This window comes from Parambassis ranga, chromosome 16, assembly GCF_900634625.1.
Source record: "Parambassis ranga chromosome 16, fParRan2.1, whole genome shotgun sequence".
Classification (NCBI taxonomy): Eukaryota; Metazoa; Chordata; class Actinopteri; family Ambassidae; genus Parambassis; species Parambassis ranga.
Window position 1 is genome coordinate 20,994,372 of NC_041036.1, and position 23,348 is coordinate 21,017,719.

Genomic DNA, 23,348 nt, shown 5'->3' on the forward strand with positions numbered 1-23,348 from the left:
TCTCTCTGCCTCTCCGATCCCGGGAGCAGTGCTTATGGGAGCTCCTCAGACCAGTGTGAGCCCTGCTGGTCTCCAGTTGCCTTCACAGCACTGCGAGTGGAGGAAGAGTGGCAGAAGAGGAGGTGGTGGAGGAGGAGAAGTGGGGGGAGTATCAGTCTTAATGCTCTAGGCGGGGAAAAGGCAAAAGGGAGCAGAGAAAGTAAGAAGTGAGCATGTTAGAGATGTAGATTGTAGTAATAATAAAAAAGGGACAATGAGAGACAAGAGAAAAGGAGAAAAAATATACAAAAGCCTGGAGTAGAAAAAGAGAGGGTGAGCACAGGGTGGCACGAGCAAGTGAGTGAGCGACTGGGAGAGGAAGAGAGAGAGTGAGCGAGAGAGAGGGAGGGAGGCGAACAACACTGCAGACACTCGCCCACTGTCACTGCTCCACAGCTAGAGGACAGAGGCAGCAGCGGCAGCAGTGGAAACAGATATGATGGAGGAGGACGACTGGACCATACGTGTGCAGCTCCGTCCCCGTCACTGACAGCCTCCCTCTGGAACCCTACTACCAAGTTGGGAGCAAAACAGAAAAAAAGGAGAAAACTACTCTCTCTGTCCTTCACCAAGACCAAGCACTGGACCACAACTCCTGCAGGACCACCTTACACATTATTTTCCCCTCTCTCTCTCTCACACACACTCACTCACACCATCCTCTCTCACGCTGAAGCTCACTTCACTTTTTTGTTGCCTTGTGGACTAGTAGTGTGTTCGTCTTGTTGTTCTTTTTTCTTTTCTTTTTTCTTTTTTGGTATCACTGCCTTCACCGACCTTCCGAGCTGAGTGGATTTACTTTTATCCTGTGGTGGACCATGGGGCCGGGGTGGTGGAAGGGTTCAGGAGGGACCCTCAGGAAAAGGACAGAGGAGAGCTGGTACCTTTTGGTGGCATTGCTGCTGTTGTGTGGTTTCTGGAAGGCTCACACACAGACAGATGATGGGAAGTCTGTCTACTTCTGGGAAACAGGTACTGCTAAACCAGTAATTAGAGATTATATTTGATCCCCCTGCTTTTACATATGGAGTGTTTATGATGGCTGGTGGTGAATTATTCGTGACTCCCGACAACAGCAACAGTGTTAATTCTGTGTATTTTTGAGTGGTATAGTAACTTAATAGTTTAAAGCAACATTGTGCTTTAATTGATTTGCACTGATGCCACACTTGGGCTGACTTTATTTATTTTATTTGAGGTGTACCACTCCTGACCCAGAAATGTACAGTAGAACCCGCTGCCCATGTGACATGCAGTGATCCATTGTTGAATGGATTACTTTCATCTCCCTGAGACTCAGGTGATGCACCATTATTGAAATGTGGCCGCCATGTGTTGGAGCATGCAGATGATTGATGGGCTCTGTGCGAGCAGCAGAGTGCTTTGATGGTATTGATATGATATCAGCACCGAGTGTGAGGGGGTGTTTGGAATTCATGCATACAGCAGATACTGTGTAGCTGTCTGTGTAGCTGTGTTAAACTTGCTATAAATGAATAGTTATAGTAAAGTATATTACATGCTGCTTCTTGATATCACTGTGATGAGTACTATCGGACACTTCTGCAGCTTTATATCTAAATAATCTCTTTATGTTCTTCACTCTATCCCCAAAAATGACATTTTCTCAACTTATAACCAAAACTTAAACAACCCCATTCCACATGTCCCCGCCCCACCTTGCTCAGCACTAGTCCCTGGTTGACATATCCCCGTCTCTCCTGTGGTTCTGCATCTTTAAAGAGGATGTAGCTGAGTAAGGAGATTAAAGGAGCGGGGATTTAACAACCCAGGAAAGACAGCCCAGGGAACAGACTTGAGAAAGAGAAAGGCAGAGTGAGCACTGCAGGCAGAGAGTGAGGGAGAGCGAGAGAGAGAGAGAGGAACAAACTTAACCTACATCTACCCTACTGTAGGTCATAATGATTATGCCTCTCTCCCACGCTACACCACCTTTCTTCCACCACCATACACGTTCCTCAGCCGTGAAGCTCCAGGCTCTGTGCTTTGAAATGTAATCCAGTGTTGGGAGTTTGTTCACTTCTTCCCAAAGGTGGTGCATTGATTGCTGCCCTGAAGTCTTCTTCTTCTTCTTCTTTCCCGTACCGCTTTGGTTTGACAATCGCCTGCAAAATATTAAAATCACATAGGGCAAATTATGGCTTTAAATCCTGGTGCTTTTCATCAAAACGTGATTATGTTTGTGCAAGATTTGCATACTTTTTCTTGCCAATGGTATGCTTGTTTTAAAAAAAATGTGATGATGTTTGTGCAGAGTGTGCAGTGGAGGGAATATTCTTGTGGCAAGCAATGCTCTGATGTTTTGCATATTGATGAGTCTAGCTGAAATACAGCCCCTGTCTTCAAAACTGTAGGGAATTGGGCCTGCATTGCTTTTATTGCCTTCTGTGAAAATATGATGTATCTGTTTTGGAAGGTGAGACAGTTAAGTTTTTTTTTTGCTCTGAGAGTACTATTCAAATGAGGCCAACAGAGACAGCAGACAGCTGACACCCCAATAGATATTTCTGAAGATGGTGGTAAGAAGTGATTAGAGTTGCCATGAGGACAATGGTGGTGATGATGATCATGATAATGGCGTGCCATGTTTTCTTTTTCTCTTTTTCGAAGCCTTTAAGAGACTGCTGGGAGTTTGTCTTCCTCCAGATATTATTTTCACACCATTTTTCTTCTTTTGGCTTCTCACAGCACTGCACTCCCTCTGTTCTTCTATTACTCAATGTTTTTTGTTTGGCACTGACTATATGTGCTTAAATATCAACAGCTTTTTTTCCCTTCCAATTAATGAAACAGTAAAAAAATGATGTAATAACAGAGAAACCGTCTCTGTTGCCTACAGTCAAGAGGCAACACCAGGGTGTCAATGGATCAAACAAATACTGCTGCACTCTGTGTCATAAAGAAAGCAACACACAAACACACACACAGCAAGTGCATGTTTCTGGTGCAGAGCGTGTGCTTTATTAGACGCCATTGTTAGAGTGACAAGGTTGCCAGGTTTGAGCTGTCAAGAAATCACATGTCTGCCTGAGGACAAAGCAATTACAGGTGTTAGAGTAGGTGAAGGTACAGTATCTTTAAGCAACATCTCAATACTACAGCATCCACTGTAAGCCTGACTGTAGGGCGCTCCTTAAACATAGCACTGTGGATGAGGTGAAACAACACATCCTCACACATGAGCAGCACATTTGTTCCATATTCACCACGCCCCAGCTTCACCATAACATCTGGTCACCCGGTGTGATGGTTATTGCCAGATCACCATTTTGCTACGGGCTGATGTACAAGCAAAGGTCATCAGAAGGAGGTGGAGGGGTTGATGGTGCTTCTTCCCCTGAAGGGCCATAGCTTTCTATTGTTTAAGTGCTTCAGCATCACATCACATTTGTTTTCACTTATGGTAACACGCTTGGTTAGGTTTAAAGATAATAGTATAGATCAAAACGGACACTGTCATCAGATTAAACTAAATTGTACCTATGTTCAGCTACCATGGTGTTAAGTAATATAATGATGGTTTGTTACACAGAACCATCTGAAACATTTGAAAGAGAGGGCCATTGCTTTCAAAAGGATACTTGGCAAGAGACCGGCTGAATCAATCATTAATCATTGGTAAAGTAACTTCCGTAACATTGGTCAATCAGGCTCGCCAAAGAGGAAACAGAACAAGCTGGTGAAGATCGAAAAAAAGGAACTTGTGTGCATAAAATACAGAATTTAGCAAATGAGAAAAATGGTTAAGGCCACACATAAAACATACCCATAAATATTAGTGCTTCCTTACAGCAAGGTGAATGGTCCAAAATACCTGTGGTTCAGTCACGGGCACATACTGTAGCTGAAATATATTCATGGTGATGCATTCATGTGAGTTTAAACATACTTCCAACTATAGGACACAAATCAACATAAATGTGTGTATATATACACACCCAGAACTGCAAGTACAAAGATTAAGGATCACCTATGGACAAGCTGCACAAGGTGATTAGTCCGAGCCTGACCAATACATATAATACATACATATAACATAAATGTACTCAACTAGGTTACTTCTAAGATCTAAATTTCAAAAGGTGCCATTTCATGTAAGAGCCTGATGTGATGCCTTCACCCGATCACTCTTTATCAACTGCCACCCTCCTTAAATACAGGATTGTAAATCTTCTGCAGGATCTGGATTATTTAGCATTCAGATTACATAGGAGTCACCTCTGACCTTTGATCAGGCCAATCCAATTTCAGCTATCGTCTCGCCTTATCAGGTCAAGTCACACTTCTCTGCACGTGTTGCTCAGCTGTAGGCTCGCTAAGTCATCTGAGGCAAACTCTTCAACTAATTGCTCTAACTTAATACTTAGCGTTAGCATGCCTGAGTGAGCTTCTGTACAGGTAGAGTCTGAAAAATCTCAGAAAGCTCTTGGTTTTCAGAGATTTTGTTGTGTGGCTGTACAATGTAATTTAAGATCATTTAGTTTTGTATTATAGGCCACGTGTGTGTGTAAGAGTGACTGCGTTTGTACATTTCTCAGCACTGAATCACTAATGACCTGTCATTTTACAGTAACAATGGAGTTTTACCCCTACATAGTAGGCCTACCACACAATGGGGACCACTGCTGCTGTGTGTCACCACATACTGTTGATGTCACCTCTGAATGCGCGGGGACAGGGTGACCAGTGCTGACAGGCCATTGTTAGAAGAATACATTCCTCCATTTACAGAAGCGCTGGCAGAGAAGGATGTCAACCTCACTGAGGGTTGTTAGCAGCTCTCCTACAATCACCTGCTATTAAAGCAGACCCGCTCAAGAGGCCATCCAGGAAATTGAGGGAGAGAGGGTGTGACGGGTTTTCCAAGTTCAGCGCAGGAAGTCAAGGTCATTATGCCTGTAGCCAAACTGACTGTTGTAAAACAAACGTCAAGACGAGTTCAGAAGGCGAGCCTTGAGACACAATCAGGAGTGTAATATCGATTTGTAGTAGGATATTTTGGACTAATCAGGCAGTAGATTAGTTCATTTTGCCTGCATTTATCTGGCATGACCTTGTCTAAAAGTTCCCAGTTATAGTTTCTTATTAGGTGATTTTTTTTTCCACTGAATCCACGGAACAATGGGTCTGTTTTAGGGAGGCCCACATTTTTGTTCTGCATGTGTCACAGCTGGGAGGAGCTTCTTTTTAGAAAGGGTAAAAGTATCTTTGATTGTTGAAGGGGTTCGCCCTTGGGCCAGGGTTCAATGCTGATTGGTTAAACTGAGTAAATAAACAAACAGAAGCAGTCATGTTGTGAGCCAGGTAGATTTAACACAAGGCTTAAATTAGAAGGATGTTCCTGTGAAGCTGGAACCATCTCATCCCAGTGGACAAAAAAAAAACTACCTTTTACATCTAAACTCAATGGATTTGTGTTCTCAGCTGACCCGAGCACCTGCATCACTCACTGTTCCTGGTTTAAATGAGATCCTTTGCCTTAAATAGCTGTGTGCTAATACCCAGCCAGTGCCTGAAACACCCGTCAGACTGAGCATTAGTTGTTGCTTTGATAGCAGCGGGAATGTGGCATCATCCCAAATGAGAATATCCCCTTGGAGATTCCCGCCTCATTTTAGTAAGTTCATTACAACGTGACCCTCTGTGACCCTAATTAGCATAGCACCTGAGGCCAAAAGTGTCTGGTCTGTAATTGGCCAGCCAGTGTTTGAATTCCTTAGCAACAGGCAACAGATTTAGGCCATGAATATAAATTAAGGAAATTTCCTTGGGAATTTTATTTTTCATTTCACAGGATGCCAATGGGTTATATTTTAATTTAGCATGCATGTGTTTCTGTTTCCTATTTTAAGTTAGGTTGAAGTGGAAATAGAGGCTAATTGTGTGTGTGTGTTCTGCGTTTAACTGTACAACCATTGGAAAATGAGCTCATGAAAGCAGTAGCCCTGTGACCCCAGCTCCTATTCCTGCCTGAACCAAGGAAGGAGGCTATTTTTCAAACTTACTTTTAGTCTCAGTGGAGAAAAGGATGAGTGCGGCTCAAGCTTGGATGATCTGCAGTCCGGTGTCCCTGCAGCAGAAATGACTCTCAGTTGGCCGACTGCCGTACCATGACAGTGCGGTTGTTTTTCATAGCATTTGCAGCAAAACTACGTCATGTTTGACCCACATTGATCGGTTTTGTGGCTTAGAGATATTACTCCACCACTTTCCTCGGTAGATCATTTGGTTTTTTGTTTTTTTTGTTTTTTTTGGAAATTGCCAATCCATTCAGTGGAGAAAGATGCCAAAGAGATGCCAGAGTTTGTTTAATCTAAATGGCAGAGCTTACACTAAGACCTGGCTATTACTGATATAGGAGGGATGGCAGGATTAGAGATTAAACTTCATCCAAAAAACTTTATTTAGAGTGACATAAGAGGATTCTCACTGCCTTACTCTACCATATTGAAATAGCTCATAACATATTTTAGATGGAGCTGCACCAGGACATGTGTACTTTGTGGATGGTCATAACAGTGTAAGCAGATCAGTGATAGATTTATGTTATGTAGGGATGTTTTCTCTCTGATTATCAGCCTTGACCTTGTATATCAAAGTGACCGTGCTGCTCTAAAAGGATTAGTATATGAGATAAAAACGGACCTACTCCTTTTTTTTAAACTTGGAATGGGTTTTTCTTAAGTGTAGATTCTCAGTTTTTGTTGGAGTTCCAATAAATGTAATTTATAAGTAGGTATAAAATTGACTACCCTTGATGATGAGCCTTCTTCCTCATATGTCCATTCATTCAGTTTTCCACTTTCTCTTGAGTTTGTTTGTGGTAAACAGGTTATCACAGACCCCTTTTTAAATTCTCCTGGGAGATATCAAAGTGTTCTTAAGCCAGATGGGATATGTAGTGCCACCAGATTCTGGGTCTACTTGAGTGGGTCATTGGTACCTCCAATGAGAGCCACCTAGGGGGCCTGAAGCTATGTACTTGTTGGTTGGACAGGACCAATCAGTAATGTGTAAAGTAATACTGACAGTTCTGAAAATAAGATAAGATAAGATAAGATAATCCTTTATTAGTCCCCCACAGGGGAAATTCACAACATGTTTTAGGTGTTATAGTGTGACAGCCTTGATGATGACAGTAAGGATTGTTTATTGGTGATTCTAATCAACTCCAGTTATATCCATTGTTACCTCCGTCGGCAATCTACTGATCTGATCTGGTTGAAAACAGCTGATGACTAATGTGATTTACTCAATTTGCCGGTCCTTCTGCACACTTGTCTATTATAAACTGTTTGCTGGCTCACTTAAATGATGTGAAATCCCATGATGGTGAATGAATGTGCTCAGTAAATTAAAAGCTCCCTTTCACCACACATTGTGGGGTTGAACATCGTTGTGGGGGCCCACAATCCCAAACTGGAAAACATCTCCTTAATTATCTCTCTGGCATGTTACTTGAGGAGCGGGCTTGTATTTTTCTCTCACACAGAGGCCATGTTCCTTTAGTGTCTCATCACAAACAAGGACTCAAATCAGCACTCAGCCACAAGTTGAAACACAAAAAAGTCTCAAGCCCAAACTATGCACTTTTATGGTCAGGGAGTAGCATTCAAAACAGGCCCTTGACTCCCCGAGAGGCAACAATGCAGCTTCAGTGGACTGAAAGGAAGAAAGCAGTGACATTTACCTGAAAAGAGCCTCTTCTGATGCTATTCTAATAAAGCAGAGGAGAGGGAGGAGGCATGGGAGTAAATATCCTCCCATCCATCCAGCATCCCTGCTGTTAATCCTTCATCTCTCCCACTGGCCATCAATTGTTTCTGCTCAGCTCTAGGTTAGTCATGGATATATTTTATGTAGTCTTTTTTGCAGCATAAAATATCTTTTTTTGTCTCACAGTGGAGTGTGTTTTCTTTTGTGGGAAATCTGATGGAGATGCTGATACTTATGGAAGGCCCTCACTGTTGCAGCAAGAAGATTAATTCATCATTAAATCATATGATGGACTGTAAACACAGACAGTTATACATAAAAGCTAGTAAATCTGACTATCATTAGAATATTATATTATAAGATTGAGCTGCTTCTGGTTTAAATCTTATATAACTGCAATGCTTTATTTATTTTTTTGCTGCGAGTGACACTGGGCTGCAGCACTTTTGACCTCATTTATGAATGATTTTCTGCTTGTCTGTGGACCATGTGTTCCTGGTTCGTTGAGTAAAAATGGTGCAGTAATTCCTCAGAGTGCACTAAGCAACTGTGACAGGGCAGTGGCTTTAGGTAATTGTTTGTGACAGTGTTTACCAGTCCCTGATTTGATGGTGTTGGTCTGTGGGAGAATTCAGACCTCTGTCTCTCATTTACACTTGTGCGTGTGTATTTGTGCATATGTGTGTGTTTCTGTTGAGCTTGACTACACAATGATAAAACACAAAAGTAAAGTGATTAAAGGGTATTAATTAACAAGACTAAGAGTCGGCCATGTTAGCAGCTCAGTTATAGGATGTAATTAGGCACAGTGGAGCTTTGATATAAATGCTAAAGTCAGCATGCTAACATGCTCACAGCAACAATGTTAATGCTGATAATGAAGTATAACCGTATTAAATATCAATAGTGTACTAACAAAAAAAAGAAGTCTTCATGTCATCAAAAAAGTATTAAAGTACATCAAGAGGGAGAAAAAAAACTCTAATACTTGGAGGTTATTGGGTGGACGCAGCCAGAGAAAACAAACAAACCAGTGAAGGTCTTTGAATGCTAGTAGTAAGTAGCATTTAGCATGTCGGTAGATGATTTTGGATTAAAGGCGATTTAGCTAATACCAAAAAACTATTAGCAATGAATAATTTACTACTACTAAAACATGCCTACAAATGTTAGCATTCTGATTGGTCTAGACCACCTGTGGTACATTAAAACATACTCTAGAGCCTGGCAAGAGTGATTTGTGTGGAAAAAAATAATAAATAATTCAAAATTTCCAATTATATAGGGCTCAAGAATATTGTTTTATTGTTATTCATGGCAAGTTTTAAAAACATCCAAAAAACCCATATACTAAGTTGACCATGTAAAGACAATGGGGATATGTATGCAACATAAGGCATATTTTGTAAATGTGCTATATGTAAATACATCAAATTGAATTGAATTATAGTTTATAGTGTTCAATGCATTAGCCATTTCCACCAGTACTCCTACTTAGCATTTTCAACTCTAGCAACCCTGGCATAGTTCAACATGTGAAGTAGACTCTAGAAGTCAAGATAGTAATAAACCTGCCAATACACATGATTGATCATATTGATCACAGTTGCATTTAGGTTTTCCTGAAGCTGCTGCTATTTTACAGCCAGGGAATACCTAATGCTAATAAAAGCCCACATGCAAAGAGGAACTGGCAAAAAATGCAGAGAGAAGAAAATAGTGTGAGAGTGCACACTTAAGCACCTTTAAGACCCACCATCAGCATTATAAGCCTGAAATATATAATGAGGGAGGGGGCGATAGAGAGGCTGAGAGAGGATGTGTAAAGGATTTGTAGGCTTCAAATATCCATACAAAGGAGTTTAGTTGTCGAGAGAACACCATGCTGTACTTTAACAGTAGTGTCAACATAATAAGCCAGTAATGGATAATGGTAGGGGGGAGAGAATGAGAGAGAGAGTGAGAGAGTGACCGGCTAATCACCGGCGACAAGCCCCTGGATTAGAGGGAGGGAAGCAGATGGCCCCAGGCAGGGCAGCGCTGAGCATATATGAATGTCCCAGTAGGCTGATGAAGCTCAGTATCTCCTCATGCCCACAGCACACAAACATGGTGTGTGTAGAATATTTGTCAGTGTTTTAGGTGGTTACTCCCCACCCACACAATGTACCCACAGAGGAAAAGGACAAGGAAAAGAGAGATGAGTAGGACATCACTACATTAGTTAGCTTGTTGTGGTCTTACCTTTAGGGCTGCAGCTTTTCTCATTGACAATTACTCTACTTCATGCTACCACAAAAGTCAGAAACATAGCCCTGTACACTGAACTGTGCACAAATACCCATGAACGTCTGGACAACAACTCTTGGATGTTAATTAGTGGACGTCCAGTTCGAACATGTTGAATTTATCCTCTCGGGCAGTAGATACGTCATGCATAGATATTTCAGGGGTTAGTATCTATGGCTCTTTACCATCTATCACAACTCCATTTTATCTCTATTCAGGAAGCACACAATCATTGAGTGAAACTGCAGTTTTTGATACCTCTTTGGTTGATGTTCTGTTACCGCTTGGTCTGAAAGGAGCTTTACAAGAGAGCAGCTACTAAAGCTGTCTCATTGATAGCCTCATTGTTGCAGCTATATATACATGAATATTAGACTTTAAAGGGGAACTTCATTGGTTTTACACATCAAAGAGTAAGAGCATGGCTAAAAAAAAAGCTGTAAGAGCTGCAAAATCTCTTATAAACTGCCTCAAGCGATGTCAGATGAGATGTCAGCACATGTATTGGAAATACACCAGTCGTTCCCCAGCTAGTATGTATGTAGTTCAGATACCGTACAGCAAACGTAATTAAAACCTTTTTACACATTGTTCTATGATGTTGATGTGTAGACCCAAGTCAACAACAGACATGCCCCCCCCCCTTTTCACACTTTAAATAGTTACATAACTACACCCTTGAACACCGTCCAGCTCTTCATCCATGCATTGATTTAAATTTCTATTCATCTGCTCATCCATTAGCTTTTTCCTCTACCCGTTGTGCGGTGGGTGTATGGCGTGGGCTTGCACTCATGGGTGTCACTTCACACACTAGGTCTCTGGCAAACACTTACCCCAGTCCACACGCGAACACACACAGAGAACCCAGTAACAGCACGCTTGTATTCCATGGAGACAAAAGTTGCCACTTCCTCTTAACACAATGCACAAACACTGGCTGCTTTTACTTGCAGTGGTCACACCTCTGGTTTTACGTAGCTCAGAATGTGGGAGTTAGCATGTCCATTCTGCGTCTAAGATAGTGGCTTTATTTTTAATGAAGGACACATTAGGCCTTTCTGAGAATAAGAGTTTAACTAAAAGCTGAAGATTGTTGCCGTGACACGTCAGATGGTTTGTTAGTCAGAACCATCTGAGAATCTATCTGTGCAGTCTGTTGGAAAGGGGTTAGAACTTTAAAAATAATACTTGGCAGATGATGGAATCAATACTCACCATTATCACAGGCCGACCTCAACCAAACAGACTGTCATCACACAAAACACCACAATAGCTGGCAGGAGTTCTTTACAGGGTGCTGATGCTCATCACAAGTGTAAAGCTTTACCATGACAACATGGTCAAAGCCAGACAGATTGTTGTTCACACTATTTTTAGTGTACCACAAGTAAAAGAGAAACTTAACTTTGAGTGCAAACAAACCGAAAGAGTGAGTGAAAACAAACATGTCATGTGAGTGCCAATACACGACTTTGGCAAGAACGAGCATGAAATAATATGCAAGTAACAAGTATAATAATTGAAACCTTTATTAGTCCCACAATGGGGAAATTGCTCAAGGCAGCCCAGCAAAGAGCACCATACACCAGTGAGTGCACTGGAGTCTGACTAGGGAGGAGTTGGGATTGAACCACTAACCTTCTGGTTATGGGACAACCCTGCTATACCACTGCACCACTGCTGCCCACAAGTTAAAAGTTGTAAGTCATGCAAGTTAAAATGCAAATTAATACAGGTGAAAACAACACGAGGATGGCTTTCTTTTTCATAGTTACTGTATGCAGAATGTCACTAACATGTCACTACCATATTTGTGCCATGGCAAGATTCCAGTGTCAGTATTTTCTATGGAGACAGGTTGGTGGTGGGTGGATGTGTGCTGTGTCTTTTTGTATTTATGCATTAAATACATATTAAAATCAATCCATGAAGGTTTGACGGTCAGCCGTATAAGGCACATGTAGCCTGGGATTGCATTATGTTGTTTGTTTTGTGCTGTATGAATCATTGTCGGTATGTCAGCTAACTGGTATACACAACAGAAGGCCAGTGAAGTGTTTCACATGTCAGGCGTAGCGTTATTAAGTATGAATTTTAATAATCATTTAAAGACATCTATGATAATCTGAGTGTCTGTGTTGTTTTTCCACTCTCAAGTGCTACGATCAAATTAGAGTGCACCCATAAAAAATGCAAATAAGCGCTTGTCGTTTTAAGATTAGGCGAGCTGTACTCAATTATGAGAGCGTACAATTAGATCCAAAACAAGCAGCACGCTGCAGACATGCTGTAAGCAGCAGATGAGAATTGATGGAGCGTTGACGTGTCCTTTTGTGTTGTCGCAGCATACTCTCCCCTAAGAGGACTCATTAATGAACAAGCAGCCAAGACAACCCTGGGTACTGTAATTCATCATGGCACGTGTGACCTCTCTCCTCAGTGCCACTGGCTGTTCTCACTGTGCCCTTCTTCATTCTTCACGGACACACAGGATGTACAGGATACTCAATATGTCTGCTTCTCTTCCTGCCTTCACTGGTCATTTTACATTGTTCTCATGAATGAAATGAAACACTCGTAAACATGCTGCTGCTTCTATATTTTACATATATAATTCACAAACCAGACACTGATGAAGCCACTGCATGTCTACAGAGTCCTCAGAGATCAGCTGTGCTGCTTGTTTATGTTGACCCCTGCCTATGTTGCAGGCACATACTGTACACGTCCTCCCCCATGGCTCTTCATGTTCAGACATATCATTTTTACTGCTTTTATTTCAGTCTTGCTTCATTATGAATTAGGGACTCAGTGAAAATGTGTCTTGCACTGAGTATGTGTGAATGCGAGTGAGGATCCTGGCCATCTATTAGATCAATTCTACAGTGGTTCAATGTGGCTATGCTCCTATATGCACTCATTATGTTTTGCTTGTTATGTATGTTGTGCTGTTTATAGGAATTTTACACAAAAGTCATGTAAAGAAAAAAAAACATTTTACAACCTACTGACCAGAGTAGTAACAGAATAAGATAAGATAAGATAAGATAAGATAAGATAAGATAAGATAAGATAAGATAAGATAAGATAAGATAAGATAAGATAAGATAATCCTTTATTAGTCACACAATAGGGGAAAGTATATATAAATATAATCTACTTTTTCTTATAATACATAATATTTCATAACATGGATGGATCGCATTAGCTGGCAAGAAAATATGTTTCGCTATTATGCTGACACCTAACAGTAAAGCAGCCACAATGCATTTACCAAGCATTGCTATCAATGGTAATGGTCTAATGTCCATCCACCCATCATCTGAACCCGCTTTGTCCTGCAGTGCAGGGTCACAGGGATGGAGTAATATATCAATACAAAAACCTAAATCATGTTAGTTATGCCACAGTATGGTAAGTTGATACATAGCAAGCAGCTCTAAATTCACAAGCAAACTAGCATCACTAAGGCAAGCGACCATACACATTACTTTGGATATTTGTTTAAGTCCTTTCAAAAAAAAAAAACTAAGGGCAGTTGGGAAGGTTGGGGTATGTCTCAAAATCATGTCATATACATTAGTAATTGAAATCAATTTAAAAAATCATTATTTAATCCCATTCTGAGGTTTCTGCGCTGGCTGTCTTGGGGACAACTCCTTTCTTACCTGCAAAACGAATCCAAAAGACTATAAAACCGCAGCAAGACATTTTTTTGTCATCAATAAAAAAAAGAAAAAAAGATGAAGGGCCGCGGAGTTCTTGAACCACAACTAATTGCAAGACAAAGCTTTTGAAAATGTCATCCATCACCTCCGTGTTTACATTCGCCGAGTTCATTTTTCCTGAAAGGGCCTTTATTGAAAAGCCAGTGGTCACAGAGAGGAAGGGGGGGGGCAGGGCTGCTTCCTTCCCATTCACACTCAGCATGAGAACTAAGTTTCGTGGAATTACAGCCATGTCATAAGTTGTTGAGGGCACGCCGCTGTGTGCTCCAGACTTCCTTTAACTTTAAATGAAAAACTCAACCTTAGATGATCTTAGGTGGTTAGCTATCATCAGTCTGTGCAGGTTTTGTGACTGAACATTGTAATAGTACTTTTAGCTGCTTTCCTTCTTGTTTCTTCACTTTATGATTTCCTGTTCCTGTTAGAATGACTTTCAGCAGCCCCCAGAGAACTTTTTTTTTGCTGTATATGAGTTCAGAGAGAAAAATGATAACACAGCAAGTTTTTATAGTTGACAAAAGGAAACAGTGCCTCTTCTGACTGAGCCAAGGATGTCATGCTGCTGCATATTTTGTTTGTGGTGATTTTAGTGGCTGCTGTCAGTTGATAAATTGGTGTCATTGCCTCTTTGATGGTTTTCCTCCTGTTGAAATACAACATTTTATTTGAACGACATTGCTTATTTATGAACAGACTTGTCAGTATGCATGTGATTGAGTCGATTCTTTTGGAATTGTTTATTTTTATAGTAGAAAACATAGCTGCTACAGTAGATTTTATTTCTTCTTCCACCTGCAGAACAGAGGAGGATAAAGCTATAAAGTGTAGTAAGGCTAAACAGTCCCTGTGGGACTGTTAGAGCTTATGTCTTATCTTTCTAGCTGCATTCTCTGTCTTTAAGCCAGGTAGAATTTAATAGTAGCCTGGCTATTTATTGGGCCATACATCATGCATTTATCAGGCCCCTGTCTTAGGCCATGGTAGTGAAAGAGGAATAAAGAAATACCACAACCCACACCCTCAGCTCTCATAGTATGTCATTAGAAGTTCTACTCAGCTGTCACAGCAGCCGTGGAGTGTACAGGGTCGACCCAGCCCCTCCTTCAGCCGGGCACACCTGCCTCCCTGAATATTGTGTGTTTTCTCTGAAAGCACGGCCAACAGGATTATATAGCTGTCACAGCTGTCAGTCAAGGCTCGAGCTGCCCTCTCCGCCTCCACACATCCACCTCCGACGCCACCAACCACATTTATGAGCTGCTGACAGCTGTAGTCATAGCAACAGAGATAATATGATGACTGTGTACATGTCGGAGCCTCTGCCCTGGTACCTTTGGCCGTACCTGTCACGCACGCTTGACATCTGTTTAATAGGAATATGTTGTGGAGTTAATTATGTGGCTGTTTTGCATTCGTTTTCTCCAGATAAGGAGACGTTATGTGCGGAAATTCTGTTATTTTACAGCTAAATCTGTTTTTATACATAATTGCTTAATTGTTTGACATTTCTGCTGCAGATAAAGCATTTTTCATTTGACTGTTTCAGTTTTAATAGTGAGCATTGCCTGTGCAGCCATGCCTTATGTAGATTATCACCACTGTCATTCAGCTCGTAAATCACAATGGGTGACATCGTCCCTCATTACAATAAACACACAGACACTATATGGAGTCTCACAGTAGTCCCAATAAACGGTTGTCATTTACGGTAATTTAAGAAAAAAATTTATTGTCAAATAAAAAAAAATACTCTTATTATTACTCAACTAGGTGATTATGATGATAAGCTCAGATATGGTAATCAGTAAGTAGAAAATTCTCAGAAAATAAAAAATGTCATACTGTTGCGTAGGAACTGTACTCTATGCAGTTAGGTATTGGAAAAAAACAGAAATATCATCTAATAAAATTTGTTATGCTCAAAAACATCCTCATCAAATGTATTATTAGGTTAGTTGTGGGAATTTTGTAAATCCCTTTTTAGTAGAGAAATAACACATCCAATAGAATAATAGAACAAATTAAATGAGGAGCAGCCTCAAAGTTTGAATTTTGAAAGAATTCCAAGCTGTTAATATGCAAAAAGTAGCATACACCCTGGACAGGTTGCCGCTCTGTCGCAGGGATTACAGAGAGGCACGCAACCAGTCACACTCACACCTATGGTCAGTCCACAAATAACCTAGCATGCACATTTTTATTATATGTGAGGAAGTACTTAGAGAACAGAGAACATCCATGCAGGCATGTCAGAATGTGCCTAATGCCTAAATACACTGTTTACATGTTGTGGTTATGGTTGGGTTTGTCACCATGGTAGCTAAGAAAATGATGGGGTTGCATTGTAAATGTATTTTTATGAAAGAGTCTGCTTAATGTCAAAATATTAATTACCTAACTCTAACCAAGTCAGCATTCAGCATTCCATGGATGTTAGATGTCCTCCAAATCTGCTCATCTTAATGGATTTGCTTTGGTAAAAACAATTAACCACCTGTTCCAAAAACTTTACATTTATGATTAACATCAATGAATCTGTTTCCCCTAAAATAAAGTGAACGTGAAGAGTTCTACACAGTGTTAATTTTGTTGACGAATCATTTTCGTCATAGTTTTCGTTAACAACCTTTTTTTGCTGATAAAAATGAGACGATAACTAAATAAAAACTAACCCACGGTGCCAAAAACGAAGACGAAATGTATTGATACTTTCGTCAACGAATAAAAACGAGACGAAATTATTGATGGAGATGAGATCCAATCAGAGCAAATTGTGTTTGTGGAAGGGAGGGACGAATCAGGAGACGGCGGCAGAGAGCCAATCAGAAGTGATCTCTCTGTGTAAGGACGTTACCCCGCGATGCTGGAAGAAGGCGTCCTCATACATGGTAACACAACACAGGAGAAGGACAGACACACGGACACGTTTGATGTCAACACAAACAAGACGGTTCAAACCGTGTGGAGCGACTATCAGCGGTAAAAACACAACAAACGTGAAGCGACATTTGCAGACGAGTCATCTTAACTTCCGTTCATACACGTGACAAAATCTATAAATGAAGACACCGCTGCTGATGGTTTTACAGCATGTGCACTGTTTCTAAGTTGTCACTGAAGTGTTTTGCTGTAGTTATGTAGTATTCATGAAGAAGGTCATGACTGAACAGTGTATTCAGGGAGAGCAGCTCACTGTTCACTGGTTCTTAGGTCATAGCAATTAAATAAAGAGATGTTTGTTTCAAATAACAAAAGTTAAAGCTGTGCCTGTTTTTATTGCACTTCAAACCTTAATTATTTCATGAAAAAATATATATCATAGAATTTTAGTCGACTAAATCCACGGCAGATTTAGTCGACTAAAATTCTTTGATATTTAGTCGACTAAAACTAGACTAAAAGTTAAAAAATGTTGATGACTAATATGTGACTAAAATCAAATGACATTTTAGTCACAAGACTAAAATAAAAACTAAATCAGCAATTGCTGCCAAAATTAACACTGGTTCTACACTACAAAAATGATATTTAATCTCAGTGAAGTGCCTGTCTGTCACAGATGCTGCTCTGAGAAGTCGTCTTCAGTCCTCATGGTGCCATTGAGTGTGTGAGAGCTCTCCCATGGTTCCTATTAAATGCCAGAAACTGGTCAGTCTGCCTGACATCTCTGAGCAAATGTTCTTCACTTGGTGATTTTAGTGTCCCGCGTTGATCCAGATGTTTCTTCTTGCACTCTCTCTAGCAAGAATAAAACTGTAACAGAAACACTGTTTTGTGTGTGAGTATGTGTGTGTGTGCGCCGCTTTGAGTCCATCTGTGTGTGTGTGTGTGAGTGAAATGTAGGTCAGTCCTGCTTTTGTAGCCTGCTGGTGAACCCTCCAGTCAGACTGTGGACAATCTGAACTGGCATGTGTGGTCTCATAAATAGGCTTGTGTGTGTTTTTTGTTTGTTTTGTTTTGTTTTGTTTTTTCGCCATCTCCCCCCTCCTCTTGATAATAATTAATTGCAAGGCTCATATCTGATTACTTTTTTCTAGTCAGCTGGTAATTTACAAAGAATTCATATCATTAAAATTGCCATTTCACGCTTACAACGCTTCTTCTCGTTGGCTGTCTGAGTGTAGCTGGAAGACCCTGTAGTGCTTTTCTGCTTATGTGACTGCAGATGAGGAAAAAGGGGGGAGGAGTGGACAAACAGAGGAAGTGTGGTGTAATTCACAGATGAATTAAATTGAGCGAAGCAGTGGGTGAAAGAAGGAATATGACTTTTTTTCTTCCGTTTTTCACACACTGGCCACACTTATCAAATATGTGTCATTATAGACGTCCATCAACTCTGCTGCTGGCTGCCTAACCGCTGCTGCTGCTGCTGCTATACATTCTGACTGCAAAACATGAATGTAAAGTGTAAAAGGTAGAAATTTAACAGAAACAATCTTTGTTGTTTACAACCAATAAATAATTCCTTCTCTATTGGTTTTAATAAATGTTTTAAGACAATAAACAGAGCATTTTTTCCAGAGATTTCCTGCTTCTCTTATGGCAGCATGCATTGCCCTAGTGTCCACACAATGAGGTGTCATCCAGTACATCCAGTGTCAGGAGACTCAAACCTCTGACTCCTGAATCAAAGTCCTTTATGTTGCATGACCCTTTACCGTCCCCAATCCACCTCCCTACTCAGACTCTTGCAGATTTTCCATGTTCAGATGACATTAGGCAATGCGATCATATGTTCCATTAACATTATGTCTTATGCTAGGCAATATGTCCATTAGCAGACCAAGACGTCTCAAAAACAAAATCTACCCCCATCCATCGTTGACCCCCACATCTTAATGTTTGACTGTTCTCCATGAATAAGTCACTCTGCTTCTGTGAAGGTTGGGTAAGGACAGTTATAAGATTGTCTGAATCATATTTTGTGTTATAGTTCCTCAAAGGGATTGTAGTGCTTAGAATAATGCTGAGGAAAGAACTGCCAGCAGCACAAACACAGGAAGGATATGGGCTCATTCTGTATGCAGTCATACAGGATACAGTAGATGCTAAGACATTTATGATTTAATGATAATGTGGAAACTACTAGTTTTAGTGTGTGTTTTTCAATTATTTATTTTAAAAGTTGAACTATATGACCTTACTGTCAGACTTAAAGATTATTGTGTTTTTTTTTTAGCTTGCGGGATCTCCCAGCATTTCCTTTATGGTGGCTGTATGCTAACTTTCACCTCCTACGTGTGTTTTCTTTATGACTTTAGCAGCAGTTTTTCTCACTATATGTGATCTACACCTCCGTCTAGTTTTTTGACATCCTGCATGAGTGGGTTTGTGAGAAATGAATGAGACACTGAGGATGGAAACAAAATGTGCGTTCCTCCACTCTGCTACAGATCCGTGAAGGAAAGCACTGGATAGGATGTGTCCATACCGCACTTGGTAGATCTCCATGTTCCATGAATGACAGTAAAGCTATTCACAGCCTTACCCATAAACAACTATATACGAATGAGAATACTGTTCATGATTGAGATCCCAAAGTTTTTTGTTTACTCTTAGTCAGACTTGAAAATAAATATTCAGCCATACAACAACAGACACAACAACCTTATCACTTTGCATTATTTAACAGGGTTTGACAAACATGCTTATGCAGCCTTTTCTGGCTGTTCTAACCCGCAGACAGGACAGACATGAGTGTCCATGACATCACCCGTAGGTGTCTCATGGTAATGTGAGTATATGCAGATTTTACCACATAAGCTTGAGAAGCTCTCAGAAGTAACAATGTAGCCATTTTAGTTACATATGTGAGAGCAACAGGCTCAAAGGTGCCATACTGAAGCAGCATTACACTTTGGAACACAGCCTCAAAGTGGAGGGCTCCAACCATCACTATCACTTCAATCCCCATATGCATGAGTGATGCAGTTAATGTGGGCAGCTGTATAAAAAGGCAACTTGCCATCAGATACAAGCCCCCTACCTGTCACTCAAAGACATCTCAATGCAAGCAACTCGCAGCCCTCTAGGCTTCAGGGGCAGACACTAAAAATCAAAGCTGGAACTGATTTCGAAGCTGACTTTGAATCCCCAAACACTGCATAGCCAACAGAAACTGGAATCATTGTATTTGTTTGATGTGAAAAATGATTTATTTTTTATTTGGCTCTACACAAGCTAAAGGAGTGTTGTCCAATGATTAAGAAACAGGCATCCATCATCAGGATCAGTAATTTACATTTTTGGCTAACTCATGTCAATTCCCACTCAGAGACAGTGAAACTTCCATTATGCTTTTCTTGTTGGTTTTGGCAAAGAGAATCCCGGTCTGGCTACCACTGTGTTTTGCTTCAAGCTGAGTTGTATTTTGTAGATGAGACTCTTGACAGCGCGTTCCTCAACTCCAAAGAGTCACTTTCAAAGGCACCCTAGTAGGTGGAGGATCAAAGCAGCTCAATAGCAGCTCTGGACCACCATCTTAAACACCATGTTTTCTGGGAAGAATCAAACACTGCTCTGCCATACTTCTCCTGTACTCAGCAATGAGACTTGAGCACAGAAATGTGAATCAGAGATTGGAGAATGTCACCTTTTTTTTGCTTTGATATAAATTTTGGAGAAAACATATAATATAAAAAACTCTATTTTTTAGTCAAGATAAGAGGAAAAACGGTGCTTTGAACTGTTATTGCTCCTCCATTTTATTTTTCCTTGCTTAATATCTGCAGCAAAAAATAAAATTCTTAACTGAATTTGGAACGATCAAACTTGACTTGCAATGAAAGAGTAGCGCCTCAAAGGCCAACATGCTGTCTTTGAGGATGTTTGATGGTGGCAGCTTAAAAGTCAGCTGTTTTTGACAAGCAGGCTTTGACAGACATATCAGGATATACCGGTGTTATGGTGGATAAATTGAACCAGACAGATGGAAATAAATTTCAGATGAAATTGAAGACCGCACTTCCCTCTTATCCCTAAAGCCGTGTAAGGAAAGCCTGCTGCTGGCGATATATATGATCATTGTTAATGATGAGGGAAGCTCTGACTTGATCAATCATAGCATTTGGCAGCAGAGAACACTGAGGATAGGCTTATTGCTTCTACCCCTTGAGTACGCTGCTCCATCCTGAGAGTCTGCATTCATTTTCACAGTGGGTCTCTTTTGTCTCTCTGCTGCTCTCGTCCTCTTTCACACCCATTCCATTATCTCAATTCTCTCTCATATTCCTCCACTTCCCCTTTTATAAACAACAGTATCCCAGAGGGGTCAGCCAATACGTGAAAGGCATTAAGGATCTATTCTGACAAGAGAGCATTACAGTGTCAAGCACCACTAAAGGTTAATACTGTCAATTTCCATGCTGCAGATTGTAGCCTTTGATGATAGCCAATTCCATTTTAAAGAGATGATGGAGCAGTTTAGAGGAACAGATGGCAGCAGGAGTGGCTTGTCTTCTCTGGATCTTACTCTCAGTTGCTTTCTCTCTCATCCCTTATGTGTTTTCTATTTCTCTTTTTCAAGTTGTATATGAATAGCCTCACAGATTTGCTTTCAGAGGTTAAAAAACACAATCTAATCCAAAAGTAAAAAAAAAAAGAAAATCCAAAAACAACAAGGAAGAAAGAGAAAAGGCAAGTTACATGTAACAGATATCATGAATAGCAACTTCTATGTGGACAGGAACACAGGAACAGACTGTATGACCTTTACACCACCACCATCATTTGATTAGCTACAGTAAAGAGCTATGGTTATGAGGAGTACATTTATGTGCAGGAAAATAACTAATTAAGCTGTCCAAACATTACAGAAAAAGGCATATGAATCTATGTATGAGGGATAATAGTTCTCTGCTCTCTGCCCTTTATTTGCAAATTACTTATGCTAGATATTACTGACCCCCTTTAAATGTAAAAATCTTAAATAAAATCTTGGCTGCCTGGCAAATCTATTCATAGGTTTTCTCATCTTCAGACTGATGTGAGAATCTGATCAGACTTGTGCTGTGCATTTAAACTATCAATGGTTGCATCTCAAATACAAAATTGTTGCACAATTTTGGAAGTCAGCACCAATAAGATCCGTCTGTGCTCAGCTGCAGTGTTTAATATTCCTGTGTTATTACAGATCGAATTAGCAGGCAGTGTAAAAATATGCAGGCTTCCTCTCTGCTCTTCAGTAGCATCTGCAGAATGTCCAACATGTGAGTGAGACACATCTGGTCTCCAGCATCATTAACCCACAGTTATTCCCAGATTGCACAGTGTTGTCGCAGCAATGCCGTCCGTGGGCTACGTGTACAGACACAAACAAACAAATCCCAAACACCCACTCCTTCCTGCTGCTATCAGATGCTGCATTCACTCAGATTTGCCTGCTCCTTTGCTACCTTGTTTTGCTCTTGAACAGATGGAGCCATAAGTTAGCATGTAGCTTAGCTTAGTCTGCATGTTAAGGGCACTGCACCCACACCTATGTTGACTGTCACTGTCTTGTTTTCCCCTCTGCCGTGGTTTATGTCACACCAACACGCCCACCTGGCTCTGCTCCCACACACCCCTCTGCCCTACTGTCCCACTCTCTGGCGATTACAGCTCTAATCCATATTTAATGGATTCAGTACACGCTCCCCTCCTGTCCTGATGCTTGCCCCTGATTAAACCTCCACTGTGTTACGATCCAGATGTTACAACTGGATTGAGGAGGAGGAAAAGGTGTCGTGTGTTAGATGAGTAGCTGCGCAGACTTTTCCGGTTCGTGTTGAAACAATCGATTGGCTCCCCAGGCAGCTTGTTCAATCAGAGTTACAGAGAGGCTATTATCTTTGTATGTGTTTAATCCGATTGCGTTGTCTCCACTTACACAGATTCTGAAGAACACTGTTTGATCGCTCTGCTGTTACCAACAGAGGACAAACAGGAAGGAAGTGGAAAAAAGGGTATCTGTGTTTATTGATGATGATGGTGTGTCAAGCAGCAGATCTAAAACAAGTTCAACATGTTGGGCTTGATTGTTTTCTCTGGATCTGGATCCATGTACAGAAACAAAATATCACAGACTCATGTGTGTACATAAAATAAGGAATATAAATCTCCCTTCTGTCCTTTTGGTTTGGGATGTGAGCATATTTTGGTGTGTGTGTGTGTGTTTGTGTGTGTATGTTCACATGCTCAGTGGCCCCATCTCCTCTCACTCTCCTCTTATGTTTACCTGGAGCGGTGCAGCAGTGAAATCAAAGGGCAGAAACAGAGAGTTGTGTGCTCATTTATCTCAGTGCCTTCAGATGGAGGGTGGCGGTTTTTACAGCTAACACCCCCTGATGTGATCACAGTGCTCATTGTGTGTGTGTGTGTGTGTGTGTGTAAGCATGTGTTCTCCCTCACCTCAGACCTCCTGTTATACCTGAATTTTATTTTTTTTTCCTGTTCACTCTCAGCCATTCATTAGCTCCTCTCATGCCGCAGTAAAAAGGAAAGGATTTTAATATCGCCTTGCTGCTCCTTGAAAGCTTTGTTCTTTTTCTCTCGCTAATTTATGGAGGAAACTGA

General features: G+C 40.8%; 1 protein-coding gene across 1 annotated transcript in view; it reads left to right on the forward strand.

Moving 5' to 3' along the window:
• The first annotated feature begins 857 nt into the window (after window positions 1-857).
• thsd7ab (thrombospondin, type I, domain containing 7Ab) overlaps window positions 858-23,348 on the forward strand; it is a 127,761-nt gene continuing 105,270 nt past the window's right edge. Inside the window, exon 1 of the mRNA XM_028425480.1 lies at window positions 858-1,011. Within this exon, the coding sequence (XP_028281281.1) occupies window positions 858-1,011 (154 nt within the window). The remainder of the gene's footprint in view (window positions 1,012-23,348) is intronic.